The following is a 14,938-nucleotide window of genomic DNA, read 5'->3' on the forward strand; positions in this document are numbered from 1 at the left end:
GAATCCCTGGTGTTGCGCCGCACTACATCTCGCCGCCATCAACATTCAACGTGCTTCTTGGCTCCTACTGGTTCGATTAAACCTTGGTTTCATATTGAGGAAAAACTTGCCGCTGTACGCATCACACCTTCCTCTTGGGGTTACCAACGGACGCGTGCTGTACGCGTATCACTCGCCGCGACCACGCCGCCCGCACGACCATGGTCACCGACCAGCATCAGAACCTCTGGCTCGCCCGACAACCAGCAAGGTTCCCACCGACCAAGGCAATTAGGCATAACTATTCCGGCAATTAGGCTTAATTATATGGCAGTTTACTACCTGATTAATATGACCCATAATTGACAAATAAATCTGGCAACTAGGCCTAATTACCTGGATAATTAAACCTAATTAATCTGGCAAAGTTTCAACGTAATTAACATGACATTTTAGTAATGTAACAATTAACGAGTTAACCCGGCAATTAGGGATAATTAAGCTGGCAATTAGTCACATTACACGCAGTTTCCGATTAGTTGAAAATCATGTTTGACTGTCGCTGCATGTGACCGATTCTTTTGCAGCTTGTTTGGACAAAGCCATAGGTGCACGTAGAGACAAACTGTAGCTACATGTTGGTTGCAGTGATACATTTGGGCCCACGTAAATCAATTAGAATTGTACATGGGCCGTCGCACACGAGGCGATTTCGTGCGGCGCCGCCCCGTAGCATTTTATTGCATAGTTCAGGTTATCCAAAGTACTGTATCGATTCAGCTAAGGCCAAAGCATGTATCAACCAACAAAAAAAAATCAATAAGAAACTATCGATTTGCTTCTAAACCTAAAAGTAGAAATCAAGTGTGGACATCAGAGAGACTAGTTGCATCTAGTAGCCATAGGCTCTCACTGATCCTCCAAGAGAAGTATTGTCCATCGATTAACCTGCAAAAAAAATCTGTATCCTTTTGTTTGTAAAAAATAATATCATTTCAGCTTGTCCATATAAATCAACATAGAGCCGAAACAACAATGCTTATTCTAACTTTATCTTTGGGCGGAGATCCGCTGGCTGCATCGTCTCCTTTTCTTAGTCGTGTTTTGAGTATGAGGCGAACCACACGGGTTTTTCTTGTTCGTTGAGTCGACTTTTTTCTCCTGCCTCAGCCGTTGTTATGCCATGACCTTGTGCTATCTCCTTTCCTATCTTAGACTAGCCCCAATGGGAGTATCATAAGTAGTATCATGCATGTCATGTTGGCAAAAATCTGATGTGTCACATCAATTAATGAGGTGAGGAGAACCAACCTGAGGTTGGGTGGTTAGGAGGGTGGTTGTACCCCCAGCCTACCAGAGTTCAAATCCCAGATTTGACATCTGCGTGTCTCATAAAGGCGGAATATTCATTCAGTGGGAGGCGACGTTCCCGTCGACAGCGAGGCGCCTGTGGTGACTTCGTCAATTTCAAGATCCAATCCGCCGGCTCAGTCTTTCGGAGGTGCTCATAGGGGTAGGGTGTGCGTGTGTGCGTTCATAGGGGTGAGTGTATGCGCGTGTATGTGAGCGTCTACGGTTGTACGTGTTTCTCAAAAAAAAAATTAATGAGGTGAGAGATGAGAGTAGTATCATAATATGATACCGTATCATGACACATAAACCTAGAAAACTTCATGACAAATACATCATATACACACATTTGCATTCAGATTCTACAAAACATTAAATATGACATAAGTATGATACCTCTTAGCTTTGTGGAGGTGGTATCACAAACTAGTACTCCGTATCATGTGCATGCCCTTCGACTAATAATCCGTGCAAAACGACATGAGAGCAATAAATGTTTTACGGTTTCCATTGAATCACAAAAGCAACATTTTTTTACACCCATTCATTTTTTGCTTGATATACACATATGTGAAGATCAGAACTGGCCTTTTAGGTCCCATCACACATGAAATCCCCTTTGCATGTGTGGTGGGTAAGTACGCTGACGCCCACAAATTTTGATCATGTGTCCCCAATCAAGACAAGCTCCTTCGCGCGGACATCGCAAGGTAAAATGCATCGCTTGGCAGGGGACAAATAGTTAGCGTAGTGGACAGTCATCCCACGCATTTCTTTTAACAGGATTTGTATGCAAATTGTTCGCCACGTTAGTTTTAGTTTGTACTTCTACCATTTCCTTTGCTTCTTCCATCTCAAGCAGTGATAAATAAATGGCAATGGGTTAAATGTTTCCGAGGTTGCCTCTTGGTATTACCTTCGACGAGTGTACCTCTTAGCTTTCCTCCCACGTGCCACGTAAGTGTTGGGATCACTAGTAGAAAATCTCTCATCAGTACCGGTTCCAGAGGGGCATTAGTACCGGTTGAGCAACCGGTATTAATTATCCGGCACTAAAGGCCCCCCCTTTCGTACCGGTTGCTTACGAACCGGTATAAAAGGCCCTCCACATGGGCCACCAGGAGAGCTCAGGGCCAAGGAGCTTTGGTACCGGTTGGTAATACGAACCGGTACCAAAGGTTCCCACCCGCGGCAGGGAATTTGCCCAAATCTCTGCCGCGGCAGAGAATTGGTTTTTTAGGGTTTTTGGAGGGGTTTAGGGATATCGGTTTGTTTCATATCGCGTCGATGCACCAGAAACGCGTTTGGGTTTAGGTAGTACATGAAGATCAAGATGATGCATAGCAAGTTGGTGCATATAATATAACACACATGTTATTGCATAAGATCGCAAATTAAGTAGCACTATGCATGAAGATCGATCTTCATGCATAGTGGTACTCTCCGAGGCGTACTCTATATATGTCTATTACATGTAGCATAGTGGTACTCTTCGAGTCAACTATATATGTAACATGTACATCTTCATTCATAGTGGTACTCTGCGAGTGGTGGTATGACGTCCCGAAGGAAAAATCCCGCCAATTCCTCGCCTATTGCTATGAAGCGGTCATCGATTGAGAGCTTGTTCCGCTTTCTTGCCAACTATAAAAGAATAAGATACAAATGAATACATGAAACAACTATTACTGAAACTCAGCACAACTTATGATAACAAAACAAATTTGTGAAGATTGTTTTTGTACCTCTGTATTTCTTTCATTATTCGTTCTCTCGCTGACAATTCTGCGGATGTACTCGCAAACGAAGAATCCACAGAGATCGGTCCCCGGAGGTTTTTGCGGGCATTTCTTTACAAGAATATAATTCAATCAAACAATAGTCAAGTATGATAATTAAAAGGTGTGTGGACCTAGGTAGTACTACTTACTTTCGCACGCCATCGCAGCTTCGGTGTCCATTCACGGGACGTATCTTCCTTGATGAAAGTTTGCCATACGCTGCTCGACAAAAGAAAATGCATAAAAGAGTCATCAATTAGTTCAAAGCAGGAAATTAACGAAACAAACCGATAAGAATTAAAATTACCTTCTGAGCATTAAAAAACAAGACACGTATAGTTCCGATTTTTTGCTTAGTGAGTCAAAGACTTCAACTTCTCCAATTTCCAAATTGATGACGAGAAGAATAAAGTGAAACCTACGCACGTTTCAATATGTAGTGTCATATATATAAGTCATTAGTTAAAATTTTGACATACGGTGAGCAAAATATAATGTGTTATAAGACAGTAAGACTCACTCGAAGTTGTAAGGCCAAATTATTAGCTTTTTGTCACGTTGTCGCTTCAAAAACCTTAGCAAAGTCTGCGGTGTATCCTTGTTGTAGAGGGGATTCTCTATGGTTTTAACATGCATTGTGTGCGGGTCAATGAACCCAATGTCTGTGATATCGTCCCTTTTGCATTCGAGCATCTTCGATCTGCATAATATAGCGCACAAAAGATTATAATCTGCAGACAATGAACGAGCTGAGCTAAAGACTTCTCAAATTAAATAAATAAATCACTTACTGACAATAGCAACTGATGATTGATTTGTCGAGGGCCCGGAGATTGTATAACTGAAAGAGTTCGGCAAAGTCAACGTTCACACAGTACTCCTGGAAGTAGTGCTCTTCCCTAACTCGCACCATGATAGTCTCGATCCCTTCCTTTGAGGCCTTAAGGTACCACGAATGCAAGTTACGCATACATGTTGGTACCTTCTTGAGATTCTCGACCAAATCTTTCCCTTGAACAAACTGATATGCTCGTTCAGCGAAGGCGTAATCAGTTGCGTCTTGTCGAGAACTTTGAACGGTCTTCCCGTCAAACACCTTGAGAGGGGCAACCGATTGAACGGGTTGTTGTCCGAGCTGGTAGACACTGTGTATCCCTTTTATCTCCCTGATACCCGATTGAACGGGTTTTGTCGCCTCGATCATCTTGTCATACGACCTTTCAATAGAACGCGCATAGTCAGATGGTGGCGATGGTACAGGGTCATATAGATTGTCAACGGTAAGCACAACTTTCACCGGATCTAGTGTCTTCTCGAAAGGTATCTCTGGCACTTTCGGTGCAAATCATTTCTTCAATTCGGCCTGAACGGCCTCCGCGTTTTCCTCTGGAGTTTTTCCCCAAGGTAACTTCTCAGTAGGCGGCAGTTGTTTCTCCTTTCTAGCTTTCTTCCTAGGCGGCGTACCGTTCCGCTTAACGGACGCTGTCTTACGTCGCGGAGGATCTCGAGATGGTGGACTCACGCTGGGGTCCCTCTCAGGTAGGTGTGGACTTGGCTGCTCACCAGGACTGCCACCAGGAGGAGTCGATGGCATTTGCTGCTCATGTGTAGGAGTCGGTGGCCTTTGCAAAAGGACGACGTACTTCTTCGGCCATAGGGCGAAACCGTGCTTGACATCGGCCAGTGTCCTCTCATCTTCACCTCTAGGAATATCAAGCTCCACTGTTTCAAAACCCGGAACAACTTCATCCACCCCGACACGAACACAGCCAGGTGGAATGGGCATATGATGGTGCATTGCTCCATCTTCACTTGGGTACACATAGCCGACCGCCACCTTAACGGACGCGGTCCTGAATAACATATGTAGCTCGCAATCTGTCTTCTCCGTGACATAATCCACGGGGTAGCTTCCTCCACATCCGTCAAGATGCGAGGAACCGACACTGCTTCTTCGCTGAGATGGGGCAGCATCGGCTTGTGGATCCTGTAGAAACAACGGCTGATCAGGTGCCCTCTGATTTCTCTCAAGAGCCTCCACCCTAGTTAACAATTTCGTTACAATGTCGGCGTCCTTCTTATTCTTTCGCGAACGGCTTCTATAAGTGTCAGCGCTGTCCGGCCACGCTTCCTTCATGGTGAGACCTGGGCGAGCTCGTACCCGTCCAACATGTTCAGGGTTCCCCAGAGCGAGTGTCAGCTCGTCATTCTCTCGATCGGGAATGTACTCTCCCTTTCTGACCTTTTCAATTGCATCTACAAGCTTCGGTACAATTGCCTCAATTTTTTCCTTCCATTTTCCCTTCGCAACGATCAGCCCTGTCTTTGGGTCCAACCCTGCCCCATGAGCGAACAACCAGAACTTGGACCGTTCGGGCCAGTCCCATGTCTGTGGAGTGATTCCATGATCCATCAGTTTATTCTCAAACGCTGTCCACTTCGGAATGGCACTCTTGTAGCCACCTGACCCCAAATGATGCGGAAGTTTCTTCTTTGCAGCATTTTCGGTATTTTTCTTCGATCGGGACACAAAAGTAGACGATTTCTTATACTCCTTAAATGCGGCCCAGTGATCTTTTATCTTCACTAGATTATCATCGAATACTGGATCTTCATTCTTATATTTGTCCCATAAATTTTTCTTGAAGCTCTGGAATTGTATGGCCATCTTCTTCAATGTCCATTCCTTGACTTTATTCTTCTGGCCTTCCGTCATGTCTTCCGGTAGGCTGAACTTTGTCAGTAGCGTGTCCCAAAGAATTTTTTTCATCGTGTCGTTGACATAACTAGCACCACTCTCCGGGTTCTTCGGCTTATGCCACTCTTGAATGCTGATTGGTACATGGTCCCTAACAATAACTCCGGATTGACTTGTAAATTTGCGGCAAAACTCCTTGGGATGAACTGGTTCACCATTATCCTTGAATGCTGTGAGGGCTAACCTGCCCTCGCCCTTTAGCACCCGCGTCGGGCCTCGTTTTGTTCTAACAGACTTGCTCGATGATCCAGAAGGCTAAAAGAAAAAATTATTCGTTAATAAGTGCAATACAAATAAATGAATGCATCTAGGGATGAACACAGACTAATTGATACATAGATATACACCTCGCCGGAGTTTGTGATGGACAGTTCATTGTCTTTTCTAACTTGTTCAGACTCAAGTCCCTCGCCAAAATCATTCAGGAAGTCTTGGTACTCGTTGTCATCTCCATCGTCGGGTTCCGGACCACGGGCACTGATACGTCTCCGACGTATCGATAATTTCTTATGTTCCATGCCACATTATTGATGTTACCTACATGTTTTATGCACACTTTATGTCATATTCGTGCATTTTCTGGAACTAACCTATTAACAAGATGCCGAAGTGCCAGTTGCTGTTTTCTGCTGTTTTTGGTTTCAGAAATCCTAGTAAGGAAATATTCTCGGAATTGGACGAAATCAAAGCCCAGGGGCCTATTTTCTCACGAAGCTTCCAGAAGTCCGAAGGAGAGACGAAGAGGGGCCACAGGGGAGCCAAACCATAGGGCGGCGTGGCCCCCCCCCTTGGCCGCGCCGGCCTGTGGTGTGGGGCCCCCGTGCCGCCTCTTGACCTGCCCTTCCGCCTATAAAAAGTCTCCGTGACGAAACCCCCAGTACCGAGAGCCACGATACGGAAAACCTTCCAGAGACGCCGCCGCCGATCCCATCTCGGGGGATCCAGGAGATCGCCTCCGGCACCCTGCCGGAGAGGGGAATCATCTCCCGGAGGACTCTACGCCGCCATGGTCGCCTCCGGTGTGATGTGTGAGTAGTCTACCCCTGGACTATGGGTCCATAGCAGTAGCTAGATGGTTGTCTTCTCCCCATTGTGCTATCATTGTCGGATCTTGTGAGCTGCCTAACATGATCAAGATCGTCTATCTGTAATTCTATATGTTGCGTTTGTTGGGATCCGATGAATAGAGAATACTTGTTATGTTGATTATCAAAGTTATGCTATGTGTTGTTTATGATCTTGCATGCTCTCCGTTACTAGTAGATGCTCTGGCCAAGTAGATGCTTGTAACTCCAAGAGGGAGTACTTATGCTCGATAGTGGGTTCATGCCTGCATTGACACATGGACGATGTGAGAAAGTTCTAAGGTTGTGTTGTGCTGTTGCCACTAGGGATAAAACATTAGTGCTATGTTCAAGGATGTAGTCACTAGTTACATTACGCACCATACTTAATGCAATTGTCTGTTGTTAGCAACTTAATACTGGAGGGGGTTCGGATGATAACCTGAAGGTGGACTTTTTAGGCATAGATGCAGTTGGATGACGGTCTATGTACTTTGTCGTAATGCCCAATTAAATCTCACTATACTCATCATGATATGTATGTGCATGGTCATGCTCTCTTTATTTGTCAATTGCCCAACTGTAATTTGTTCACCCAACATGCTGTTCGTCTTATGGGAGAGACACCTCTAGTGAACTGTGGACCCCGGTCCAATTCTCTTACTGAAATACAATCTACTGCAATACTTGTTCTACTGTTTTCTGCAAACAATCATCTTCCACACAATACGGTTAACTCTTTGTTACAGCAAGCCGGTGAGATTGACAACCTCACTGTTTCGTTGGGGCAAAGTACTTTGGTTGTGTTGTGCAGGTTCCACGTTGGCGCCGGAATCACTGGTGTTGCGCCGCACTACATCCCGCCGCCATCAACCTTCAACGTGCTTCTTGGCTCCTCCTGGTTCGATAAACCTTGGTTTCTTTCTGAGGGAAAACTTGCTGCTGTGCGCATCATACCTTCCTCTTGGGGTTGCCCAACGAACGTGTGAAATACACGCCATCAAGCACATTTTCTGGCGCCGTTGCCGGGGAGATCAAGACACGCTGCAAGGGGAGTCTCCACTTCTCAATCTCTTTACTTTGTTTTTGTCTTGCTTAGTTTTATTTACTACTTTGTTTGCTGCACTAAATCAAAACACAAAAAAATTAGTTGCTAGTTTTACTTTATTTGCTATCTTGTTTGCTATATCAAAAACACACAAAAAAAATTAGTTACTTGTTTTACTTTACTTAATATCATGCATGTTTTTATTTCACTAGTTAAGCATAATGGAAAACAACAAAAATATGAGAGATCTTTATGAACTTTATCTTGAATTAGGACATGATGTGTTTGAAGAGAGAATTAAAAAACCCATGGAACTTTATATGCATGCTAATGGGAATGTTATTACTATGAATGCTTTGAACACCATTGTTGCTAATGCTATGGAAAATTCTAAGCTTGGGGAAGCTGGCTTTGATGAGCATGATCTTTTTAGTCCCCCAAGCATTGAGGAGAAAATTTTCTTTTATGATTACAATATGCCTCCTATATATGATAGCCACTTTGTTGAATTTGCTCCCACTACAACTAATAAAATTGATTATGCTTATGTGGAGAGTAATAATTTTATGCATGAGACTCATGATAAGAATGCTTTATGTGATGGTTATATTGTTGAGTTTTCTCATGACACTACTGAAAGTTATTATGAGAGAGGAAAATATGGTTGTAGAAATTTGCATGTTACTAAAACACCTCTCTATGTGCTGAAATTTTTGAAGCTACACTTGTTTTATCTTCCTATGCTTGTTACTTTGCTCTTCATGAACTTGTTTATGTACAAGATTCCTATGCATAGGAAGCATGTTAGACTTAAATGTGTTTTGAATTTGCCTCTTGATGCTCTCTTTTGCTTCAAATAATATTTCTTTTGAGTGCATCATTAAAACTGCTGAGCCCATCTTAATGGCTATAAAGAAAGAACTTCTTGGGAGATAACCCATGTGTTATTTTGCTACAGTACTTTGTTTTATTTTGTGTCTTGGAAGTTGTTTACTACTGTAGCAACCTCTCCTTATCTTAGTTTTGAGTTTTGTTGTGCCAAGTTAAGCCGTTGATAGAAAAGTAAGTACTAGATTTGGATTACTGCACAGTTCCAGATTTCTTTGCTGTCACGAATCTGGGTCCACCTCCCTGTAGGTAGCTCAGAAAATTAAGCCAATTTACGTGCATGATCCTCAGATATGTACGCAACTTTCATTCAATTTGAGCATTTTCATTTGAGCAAGTCTGGTGCCATTTTAAAATTCGTCAATACGAACTGTTCTGTTTTGACAGATTCTGCCTTTTATTTCGCATTGCCTCTTTTGCTATGTTGGATGAATTTCTTTGATCCACTAATGTCCAGTAGCATTATGCAATGTCCAGAAGTGTTAAAAATTATTGTGTCACCTCTGAATATGTCAATTTATATTGTGCACTAACCCTCTAATGAGTTGTTTCGAGTTTGGTGTGGAGGAAGTTTTCAAGGATCAAGAGAGGAGTATGATGCAACATGATCAAGGAGAGTGAAAGCTCTAAGCTTGGGGATGCCCCGGTGGTTCACCCCTGCATATATTAAGAAGACTCAAGCGTCTAAGCTTGGGGATGCCCAAGGCATCCCCTTCTTCATCGACAACATTATCAGGTTCCTCCCCTGAAACTATATTTTTATTCCATCACATCTTATGTGCTTTTTCTTGGAGCGTTAGTTTGTTTTTGTTTTTTGTTTTGTTTGAATAAAATGGATCTTAGCATTCACTTTATGGGAGAGAGACACGCTCCGCTGTAGCATATGGACAAGTATGTCCTTGGTTTCTACTCATAGTATTCATGGCGAAGTTTCTCCTTCGTTAAATTGTTATATGGTTGGAATTGGAAAATGTTACATGTAGTAATTGCTATTAATGTTCTGGGTAATGTGATACTTGGCAATTGTTGTGCTCATGTTTAAGCTCTTGCATCATATGCTTTGCACCCATTAATGAAGAAATACATAGAGCATGCTAAAATTTGGTTTGCATATTTGGTTTCTCTAAGGTCTAGATAATTTCTAGTATTGAGTTTGAACAACAAGGAAGACGGTGTAGAGTCTTATAATGTTTTCAATATGTCTTTTATGTGAGTTTTGCTGCACCGGTTCATCCTTGTGTTTGTTTCAAATAAGCCTTGCTAGCCTAAACCTTGTATCGAGAGGGAATACTTCTCATGCATCCAAAATACTTGAGCCAACCACTATGCCATTTGTGTCCACCATACCTACCTATACTACATGGTATTTTTCCGCCATTCCAAAGTAAATTGCTTGAGTGCTACCTTTAAAATTCCATCATTCACCTTTGCAATATATAGCTCATGGGACAAATAGCTTAAAAACTATTGTGGTATTGAATATGTCATTATGCACTTTATCTCTTATTAAGTTGCTTGTTGTGCGATAACCATGTTCACTGGGGACGCCATCAACTTTTCATTGTTGAATTTCATGTGAGTTGCTATGCATGTTCGTCTTGTCTGAAGTAAGAGAGATCTACCACCATAGGGTTAAGCATGCATATGTTAGAGAAGAACATTGGGCCGCTAACTAAAGCCATGCTCCATGGTGGAAGTTTCAGTTTTGGACAACAATCCTCAAATCTCAAATGAGAAAATTATTAATTGTTGTTATATGCTTATGCATAAAAGAGGAGTCCATTATCTGTTGTCTATGTTGTCCCGGTATGGATGTCTAAGTTGAAGAATAATCAATAGCGAGAAATCCAATGCGAGCTTTCTCCTTAGACCTTTGTACAGGCGGCATAGAGGTACCCCTTTGTGACACTTGGTAAAAACAATGCATTGTGATGATCCGGTAGTCCAAGCTAATTAGGACAAGGTGCGGGCACTATTAGTACACTATGCATGAGGCTTGCAACTTATAAGATATAATTTACATGATGCATATGCTTTATTACTACCGTTGACAAAATTGTTTCATGTTTTCAAAATCAAAGCTCTAGCACAAATATAGCAATCGATGCTTTTCCTCTATGGAGGACCATTCTTTTACTTTCAATGTTGAGTCAGTTCACCTATTTCTCTCCACCTCAAGAAGCAAACACTTGTGTGAACTGTGCATTGATTCCTACATACTTGCTTATTGCACTTATTATATTACTCTATGTTGACAATATCCATGAGATATACATGTTACAAGTTGAAAGCAACCGCTGAAACTTAATCTTCTTTTGTGTTGCTTCAATGCCTTTACTTTGAATTATTGCTTTATGAGTTAACTCTTATGCAAGACTTATTGATGCTTGTCTTGAAGTGCTATTCATGAAAAGTCTTTGCTATATGATTCACTTGTTTACTCATGTCATATACATTGTTTTGATCGCTGCATTCACTACATATGCTTTACAAATAGTATGATCAAGATTATGATGGCATGTCACTCCAGAAATTATCTGTGTTATCGTTTTACCTGCTCGGGACGAGCAGAACTAAGCTTGGGGATGCTGATACGTCTCCGACGTATCGATAATTTCTTATGTTCCATGCCACATTATTGATGTTATCTACATGTTTTATGCACACTTTATGTCATATTCGTGCATTTTCTGGAACTAACCTATTAACAAGATGCCGAAGTGCCAGTTGCTGTTTTCTGCTGTTTTTGGTTTCAGAAATCCTAGTAAGGAAATATTCTCGGAATTGGACGAAATCAAAGCCCAGGGGCCTATTTTCTCACGAAGCTTCCAGAAGTCCGAAGGAGAGACGAAGAGGGGCCACAGGGGAGCCAAACCATAGGGCGGCGCGGCCCCCCCTTGGCCGCGCCGGCCTGTGGTGTGGGGCCCCCGTGCCGCCTCTTGACCTGCCCTTCCGCCTATAAAAAGTCTCCGTGACGAAACCCCCAGTACCGAGAGCCACGATACGGAAAACCTTCCAGAGACGCCGCCGCCGCCGATCCCATCTCGGGGGATCCAGGAGATCGCCTCCGGCACCCTGCCGGAGAGGGGAATCATCTCCCGGAGGACTCTACGCCACCATGGTCGCCTCCGGTGTGATGTGTGAGTAGTCTACCCTGGACTATGGGTCCATAGCAGTAGCTAGATGGTTGTCTTCTCCCCATTGTGCTATCATTGTCGGATCTTGTGAGCTGCCTAACATGATCAAGATCATCTATCTGTAATTCTATATGTTGCGTTTGTTGGGATCCGATGAATAGAGAATACTTGTTATGTTGATTATCAAAGTTATGCTATGTGTTGTTTATGATCTTGCATGCTCTCCGTTACTAGTAGATGCTCTGGCCAAGTAGATGCTTGTAACTCCAAGAGGGAGTACTTATGCTCGATAGTGGGTTCATGCCTGCATTGACACCTGGACAAAGGATGTGAAAAGTTCTAAGGTTGTGTTGTGCTGTTGCCACTAGGGATAAAACATTAGTGCTATGTTCAAGGATGTAGTCACTAGTTACATTACGCACCATACTTAATGCAATTGTCTGTTGTTAGCAACTTAATACTGGAGGGGGTTCGGATGATAACCTGAAGGTGGACTTTTTAGGCATAGATGCAGTTGGATGACGGTCTATGTACTTTGTCGTAATGCCCAATTAAATCTCACTATACTCATCATGATATGTATGTGCATGGTCATGCTCTCTTTATTTGTCAATTGCCCAACTGTAATTTGTTCACCCAACATGCTGTTCGTCTTATGGGAGAGACACCTCTAGTGAACTGTGGACCCCGGTCCAATTCTCTTACTGAAATACAATCTACTGCAATACTTGTTCTACTGTTTTCTGCAAACAATCATCTTCCACACAATACGGTTAACTCTTTGTTACAGCAAGCCGGTGAGATTGACAACCTCACTGTTTCGTTGGGGCAAAGTACTTTGGTTGTGTTGTGCAGGTTCCACGTTGGCGCCGGAATCACTGGTGTTGCGCCGCACTACATCCCGCCGCCATCAACCTTCAACGTGCTTCTTGGCTCCTCCTGGTTCGATAAACCTTGGTTTCTTTCTGAGGGAAAACTTGCTGCTGTGCGCATCATACCTTCCTCTTGGGGTTGCCCAACGAACGTGTGAAATACACGCCATCAGGCACTCTCATAGATCAATCTCTGCACCGCTTCTTCCCCCTCCTCATCTCGGACGAAGGTGCCGTCCTCCATACCTCAATGACACTACAAAATTAAGAAAGCAATTGTATTTCATTCATCATGTCATGATCATATAACAGATTGCTAGATGGATAACAATTGAAATGAAGAAAGCAAAAAAAACCCTAACGGACCGCCACGGCCACGGACACGGTGTTCCCCCTCCTCCTCTCGCTCTTCTCTCTATGTCGCGGCGGCACCGCCACGGACTCAGCACCGGTACAGACCCTAACCCTAACACTCGGCGCTCCTCCTCTCGCTCTTCTCTCTATGTCGCGGCGACACCGCCACGGACTCGGCACCGCTATGGACCCTAACCCTAACACTCGGCGCTCCTACCGCGACACTCGTACACTCGTAGCGCCTGCATCATAATGAACACGCCGGCAACAAACACGCGAGCGACAAGTATTTTTCCACATATAGGCATATACTTTGACCATTTCAACAAACATCTTAATCTGATCCTACATATACTTTTACCATTTCAGCTGAAAGTTGTTCAGAGCAATTTGTTGTTACGTGAACGTGGATTTTCAGGATTACACGGCGAAGCTGTCGGACTTCGGGCTGGCCAAGGAGGGTCCCAAGGGGGACGACACGCACGTGACGACGCGGGTGATGGGCACGCACGGCTACGCCGTGCCGGAGTACATCATGACGGGCCACCTCACGGCGAAGAGCGACGTGTACAGCTTCGGCGTCGTGCTCCTGGAGCTGCTCACGGGGCGGCGCTCCGTCGACAAGAACCGCCGCGGCCGGGAGCAGAACCTCGTGGACTGGGCGCGCCCCTACCTCCGCCGCGCCGACGACAGGCTGCACCGCATCATGGACCCCGGCATGGAGTCGCAGTACTCCACGCGCGCCGCGCGGGGCGCCGCCGCCGTCGCGCACTCACACTGCAGAGCCTGCCCAAGGCGCGCCCGCGCATGCGCGACGTCGTGGAGGCGCTCGAGCCCCTGCTCGCGCAAGATGACGACGTGCCCATGGGCCCCTTCGTGTTCACGGTCGGCGGCCGCGCCGCAGAGTCCGCGCCCGCGGCGGCAGCAGCGAACGGCGTCGGGGACGACGAGCCACCGTGGCGTCCTCCTTCCTGGACCTCTACAGGAACCATGGCGGGCGGCGACGGCGACCATGGCGGACGGCGCGCGTGCGTGGGTGACGGCTGAAGGAGATATGCCCTAGAGGCAATAATAAAGTGGTTATTATTTATATCTTTATGTTTATGATAAATGTTTATATATCATGCTAGAATTGTATTAACCGAAACATTAGTACATGTGTGATATGTAGACAAACAAGAAGTCCCTAGTATGCCTCTTAAACTAGCTTGTTGATTAATGGATGATTAGTTTCATAATCATGAACATTGGATGTTATTAATAACAAGGTTATGTCATTGTGTGAATGATGTAATGGACACACCCAATTAAGCGTAGCATAAGATCTCGTCATTAAGTTATTTGCTATAAGCTTTCGATACATAGTTACCTAGTCCTTATGACCATGAGATCATGTAAATCACTTATACCGGAAAGGTACTTTGATTACACCAAACACCACTGCGTAAATGGGTGGCTATAAAGGTGGGATTAAGTATCCGGAAAGTATGAGTTGAGGCATATGGATCAACAGTGGGATTTGTCCATCCCGATGACGGATAGATATACTCTGGGCCCTCTCGGTGGAATATCGTCTAATGTCTTGCAAGCATATGAATGAGTTCATAAGAGACCACATACCACGGTACGAGTAAAGAGTACTTGTCAGGAGACGAGGTTGAACAAGGTATAGAGTGATACCGAAGATCAAACCTCGGACAAGTAAAA

General features: G+C 44.2%; 1 protein-coding gene across 1 annotated transcript; it reads left to right on the forward strand.

Moving 5' to 3' along the window:
- The first annotated feature begins 200 nt into the window (after positions 1-200).
- On the forward strand, positions 201-14,278 carry LOC127333346 (serine/threonine-protein kinase RIPK). Its single transcript, XM_051359738.2, is given in 3 exon segments — positions 201-266; positions 13,608-14,004; positions 14,007-14,278. Coding segments are annotated over 3 exon segments (735 nt in total).
- Positions 14,279-14,938: the final 660 nt, after the last annotated feature.

Source organism: Lolium perenne, chromosome 1 (assembly GCF_019359855.2).
Source record: "Lolium perenne isolate Kyuss_39 chromosome 1, Kyuss_2.0, whole genome shotgun sequence".
Taxonomy (NCBI): domain Eukaryota; kingdom Viridiplantae; phylum Streptophyta; class Magnoliopsida; order Poales; family Poaceae; genus Lolium; species Lolium perenne.